This window comes from Alosa sapidissima, chromosome 24 (genome assembly GCF_018492685.1).
Source record: "Alosa sapidissima isolate fAloSap1 chromosome 24, fAloSap1.pri, whole genome shotgun sequence".
Classification (NCBI taxonomy): Eukaryota; Metazoa; Chordata; class Actinopteri; order Clupeiformes; family Clupeidae; genus Alosa; species Alosa sapidissima.
The window spans coordinates 7,876,755-7,882,344 of record NC_055980.1 but is presented as its reverse complement, the minus strand read 5'-3'; the positions used below and the strand labels follow the sequence as shown (position 1 = coordinate 7,882,344).

The following is a 5,590-nucleotide window of genomic DNA, read 5'->3' as shown; positions in this document are numbered from 1 at the left end:
TTACAGAAGACTGTTAAGAACACTTACCAGATGTCCCCCTACCAGCTCCTCCAACCCCAGCACGAATAATAGATTAACCAAACGTGACAGTACAACGAATCCTTGCGATTCTGGGTTGGAGGAGAAACTGGGTATAGCGTATACCGGTGCAAGCTCTGTGGTGGTTGATGAACGAAAATGATTGTCTCCATGGCTTATTTGATGTGTTGTAATGCAGAAAATCAGTTACTCTAACAAGATCTCTTACCAAACAACCTGCACTGTCTTCTTGCTTGTGTGTCGCAGATCTGCACCAGGTACAACACAGGGAACCACACCAACCTGCCCCACATTGACTGTGCCATCACCGGCCGGCCGTGCTGCATCGGCACCAAGGGCAGGTGAGGAGAGGCCTGCTACTCTGGCCAGAGCCTGGGAATTACATGCCACTATTGGGCCTATGCAGCTAGGACTATTAGTTGTAGATGCAGAGGATCATAGATATAGAGGTGCAGACAGATATCATAGATACAGTTGATTATCTAGTGCAGTGGTCCCCAAACGTTTTCTTCAGAGGGCCAGCTCACTATGCCTGGCTGTAAGAGAGGGCCAGAGACTCGGAGTATGTCAGTAACTGTACTGTAAATAGCTTAGTGCTGTGAACAGCAGTCTACCTTAGTTGAATATTAATCCATTACATTTAATCATAAGCTATTGCAATCTAATACCATTGTTAGCTGTGTTTATTTTATATTGCCAACATGCCATATAAAATGTAGTTCAACATGGAAATAGCTCAAATGAAATAATACTAAAAATACTTAAAAAGACTTTAGCATTCCCAAAAGTATATTTTATTCAAAGTTTCTGAACTCTGAACAGTGTGTTTTTGCATACACAGCTCAAGTTGTGGACAAGCAATATCCTACAAATAATTTAAAGTTCTCAAACTATGAGAGTTTTATGAAGTGTTGGAAAAAACATCTGAAATGACCATCAATCTAACTTTCAGTCACCTGGTGAGAACTGTGTGAACTCTGCTGTCTTTGTATGAGTATTTGAACGAGTGAATAAAAAATAGAAATAATTATCCCGGAAATATGACTGGATTAGAAATTAGGCCTATTAACAATTAATAGATAACCTTTTACTTTGAGCACTGATGCAATCAGCATAGGCCTATCTTACATTGTTTGCAGGAAGGCCTACATTTCATTCTGTTTTCAATGGCAAACTCGAAACAGCGCCAAAACAACCACCAGTGGACAAAAAAAGTAGTACATGTGTACTGTTACGACTCGCCATAGAGAATGAATGGGGAAAATTAAGGAGGTTATAGTTTGACGGTGTCGTATTCCTGTGCGGGCCGGATGCTATTTGCCACGGACATGTTTTGGGGGGCCACCCAAAAGGAGGTGGCAGGCGGTATCCGGCCCGCGGGCCATAGTTTAGGGACCACTAATCTAGTGAGTAAACTTTCCTCTTTATGCTAGGAATCTAGTTCAAATGTAGTGCTTTAATAGCTCCTGCTGTCAGTAAACATTCTGGCTTGAAAGATTTTCTGAAGGTTATTGTGACTCGTACTCATACTTCTTGTGGAAGAACGTAGCCACGCGCAGTTTGAATCCGTGTTCACTGTTGCTGTGTGTGTGTCCCTGAGCAGGTGTGAGATCACCTCCAGAGAGTACTGTGACTTCATGAGGGGCTACTTCCATGAGGAGGCCACTCTCTGCTCCCAGGTACGTCCACTGTTTTCCTCCCCCTTTAACTCCAGCTCAGTTTGAACACACAATGTGTTCCATCCATATATGTAATTGTCTCACATATAGATTACCTGATTTCCAGATTTTGGTCTCTTTTTGTCAGATTGAAAGACTTTCACACAGAACAATAACAAATAATGACAAATGAAAAAGCGTCTCACTATTACAGTGGTTCTTAATCTGGGGGTCGGGACCCCCAGGGGGGTCGCCAAAAATGTTGGAGGGGTCGCAAAATGATTTGCAATCTGGATTAAAGACATTTTTCTAAAGGTTTTTAGTCAAACGCTGCCATTGACATAATACCTTTGGTGTTGACATAGCCTACCTATGAGAGAAGACATTTTCGGCCTCTGCTTCCAATGCCCATCTCGCAACATTTCAAAACCAAATTCCGCTGTTTAGAGAGAAGGGGGTCGCGAGATTTGCCCCATGTTTTTTGGGGGGGGTCGCTAGACAAAAAGTTTAAGAACCACTGCACTATTAGTTCACTGAGAGTGCAGTTACTCATCTGTCCAGCAGAGGGAGATGTTGACTCATAAGTGCCAAGCTGTTTTTTTGTGCAGTATTCTCAGACCTCCCTCATTAATTACACACAGTGGGAGGTAGATGATGATAATTGATGCTCAGAACTCACCATTAGTTTGCCATTTTGTTGCCCATAATTGTCAGTGACCTTTGACCCCACCCAGGTGCACTGCATGGATGACGTGTGTGGCCTGCTGCCATTCCTCAACCCAGAGGTCCCAGACCAGTTCTACCGCCTGTGGCTCTCCCTGTTCCTGCATGCTGGGTGCGTGGCCAGTCTGCTCTGGGATTAGTCTGAGCAATCCTATCAGTTATTTATAATCGGTCGCAGTATTGCTGCCTGTTACAAAACAGCAACGATTTAGACAGGGTACACACTGCATAGCAACTGCACGAAAAATGCCAGCAGTGGGTGTGTTTATGAATTTGGCAGTTGTATTGAGTAATCTGCTTTCTCAGAATTTCACATAACAGTGGTGGTATGCCAGCGGCCTATGACTTCATCAATTGATGAGAATAATCTCTCTTTCCCTCTCTACCTCTGTTGTCCCACTCTCTCTCTTTCCTCTTCCTTGTCTCCCTCCTTGCCCCCCCCCCCCCCCCTCCACCTCTCTCCTGTAGGATCCTGCACTGCCTGGTGTCTGTGTTCTTTCAGATGACCATCCTGAGAGACCTGGAGAAACTGGCCGGTTGGCTCAGGATTTCCATCATCTACATTCTCAGTGGCATCACGGGCAACCTGGCCAGTGCCATCTTCCTGCCTTACAGAGCCGAGGTGTGCGCACCAGGCAAACACTACTAGCACCCTTTTCATACCAACTTTCTTATTCTCTCAGAGCAAAAAAAACTACTGGCCTTGCCTACATAACCTTCATGTCACCTGCATGTGGTTGACTTCTTCTATGCCACAAGATAGGAATCAGATTCACCCAGAGCTCTTCTCTTCTGTTCCCCTGTGTGCCTCCTCCAGGTGGGTCCAGCTGGCTCCCAGTTTGGCATCCTGGCCTGCCTGTTCGTGGAGCTCTTCCAGAGCTGGCAGATCCTGGCGCGGCCGTGGCGTGCCTTCGCCAAGCTCCTGGGCGTGGTGCTCTTCCTCTTCGCCTTCGGCCTGCTGCCGTGGATCGACAACTTTGCGCACGTCTGCGGCTTCGTCTCGGGCTTCTTCCTCTCCTTCGCCTTCCTGCCGTACATCAGCTTCGGCCGGGCCGACATGTACCGCAAGCGCTGCCAGATCCTGGGTGCGCTGACCGTCTTCACGGGTCTGCTGGCCGGCTTCGTGGTGCTCTTCTACGTCTACCCAGTCAAGTGCGAGTGGTGCGAGCTGCTCACCTGCATCCCGCTCACCGACAAATTCTGCGAGAAGTACGACCTCAACGCCCACCTTCACTGAGGCCTTTTACCTGGAAGACAGGATAGAGAACGAGAGAGAGAGAGAGAGAGAGAGAGGAAAGGAAAGGAAGGAGGACATGTGCTTGGGGAAGAGAAGTATGACCTCAATGCCCACCTCCACTGAGGCCTTTCACCTGGAAGACGGGATAGAGAGAGAGAGAGAGAAAGAGAGAGGACGAAAGGAAAGGAAGGACATGGTGGAAGGGAAGTATGACCTCAATGCCCACCTCCAATGAGGCCTTTCACCTGGAAGATGGAGGGAGTTGATGAAGAACAGAGGGATGAGCGAAAGAGAGAGAAGAAGAATGGAGAGGGGGAGGCACAGTGCTAGTGTCCTCTCTCCCCACAGCTAGGGCCTGAGTCTATAAGCTCTAGACTAGTATGGCCTCCATGGCATGTGTGTGTGTGTGTGTGTGTGTGTATCTTTCAACTACTTCTTTTTTTAATGCACTTCATGAAACAGATCGAGTGTTGTATGTTTTTGTTATTTGTTTGTTATTGTTGTTGTTGTTGATGTTGTTGTTATATCAGAGATATGTCTTTCCCAGGGGGGAAAACATGCCGTTGGTGCCTTGCCAATGAACTTACAGTTCCAAACCAACTATTGCCATATCGAGTAAGTCCCACTAGACCTGGGCACAGCAATGTTGACCTGTAACGTGTGTGTATGTATGTACTGCTGCTGCAGTGATGATGAATGTCTGGTAGTGTTTTAGCTACCTGCTTATCCGCAATGGAGAATATAGCAAGAGAGAAACAAAGCTTGAGGCTCCTGACTGATTTTTGACTGATTTTGGTTCTGTTCCAGAATTGTTGACTGTGTGTGTGTGTGTGTGTGTGTGTGTGTGTGTGTGTGTGTTTTGTGACCACGTTTATATGCACATCCATGCTTGTGTGTGTTGTTGAGCCATGTGCGTTGAGGAGTGTGTGTCTGACCTCGCTGGCAGCGAAGTCAAGTGTCCTCCACTGGGCTCTCTGTGTTGTCCACGCGGCTGCCAGATCCCACTGTCCACTCTCCCTGCCGGATTAGCATGGAGGACCTGACTGGACCGCCACACGTTACCTCTTACCTCCCATCTGTCCACTCTCCAGCGTTGCCCCTTTCCCTGCCCCTCCACCTCATTTAAACTGGCCACCAACGACCTTATTTCCATTCCCTCTCTCTCTCTCCTGTGTCTGCTACCTCTCTCGCTCTCTCTCTCTACTCACACACACACACACACACACACACACACACACACACACACTTTTAAACAAGACTGAGCACACGCACACACACACACACACACACACACTTTTAAACAAGATTGAGCACACACACACTTTTAAACAAGAGTGAGCACACACACACTTTTAAACAAGAGTGAGCACACACACACACACACACACACTAATCAGTTCCCTAGAGGGCAGCATATCCACACTGTGATGTAACAGCACAGCATTCACACACAGCCAATTACTTGTCAGAGGTCTGAATTTGATGTAGCTTGAGCAGGGAACAGAAGAATATGATCTGACTTCTCCTTTGAACAGCAAATTGTCCACATAAAAGAGAGAAACTAGTTAAATAAATGTGTAAATATATAAAAATGTAAAAATAAAAATATATATATTTCATCTAAAAGGCTACATGAAAATGCAGGTTTTGGAGTGGTGTATTTTTTTTTTCATCACACTGAACACTGTAGTTTGGTACCGGCAGTGGAACCGCTGGTTCAGGTGTGCTCTGTAGTGGAACCGCTGGTTCAGGTGTGCTCTGTAGTGGAACCGTTGGTTCAGGTGTGCTCTGCGTCATGCAGCAAGAGTCAAACTCGAGTAGGCATTCTCGTCACACAAGATAAGATTAGTCGCTTAGGCTTGCCCATGATCACTGCGCATCCCTGTCAGTTTTATCTTCTCCAAACAGCGCTGCTCATATATTGGCATGTGGA

The 5,590-nt window shown here is 46.5% G+C and overlaps 1 protein-coding gene across 5 annotated transcripts in view; it reads left to right on the top strand.

The window, feature by feature from the left end:
• Positions 1–4,417, top strand: part of rhbdf1b (rhomboid 5 homolog 1b (Drosophila)) — a 42,199-nt gene extending 37,782 nt beyond the window's left edge. For all 5 annotated transcript variants that reach the window (XM_042083524.1, XM_042083525.1, XM_042083526.1 and 2 more), the window contains 5 exons: positions 286–380; positions 1,643–1,718; positions 2,432–2,532; positions 2,889–3,042; positions 3,238–4,417. In XM_042083524.1, coding sequence (XP_041939458.1) covers positions 286–380; positions 1,643–1,718; positions 2,432–2,532; positions 2,889–3,042; positions 3,238–3,657 — 846 coding nt within the window. In that variant the 3' untranslated portion in view covers positions 3,658–4,417. The remainder of the gene's footprint in view (positions 1–285; positions 381–1,642; positions 1,719–2,431; positions 2,533–2,888; positions 3,043–3,237) is intronic.
• The last annotated feature ends 1,173 nt before the right edge of the window (positions 4,418–5,590 follow it).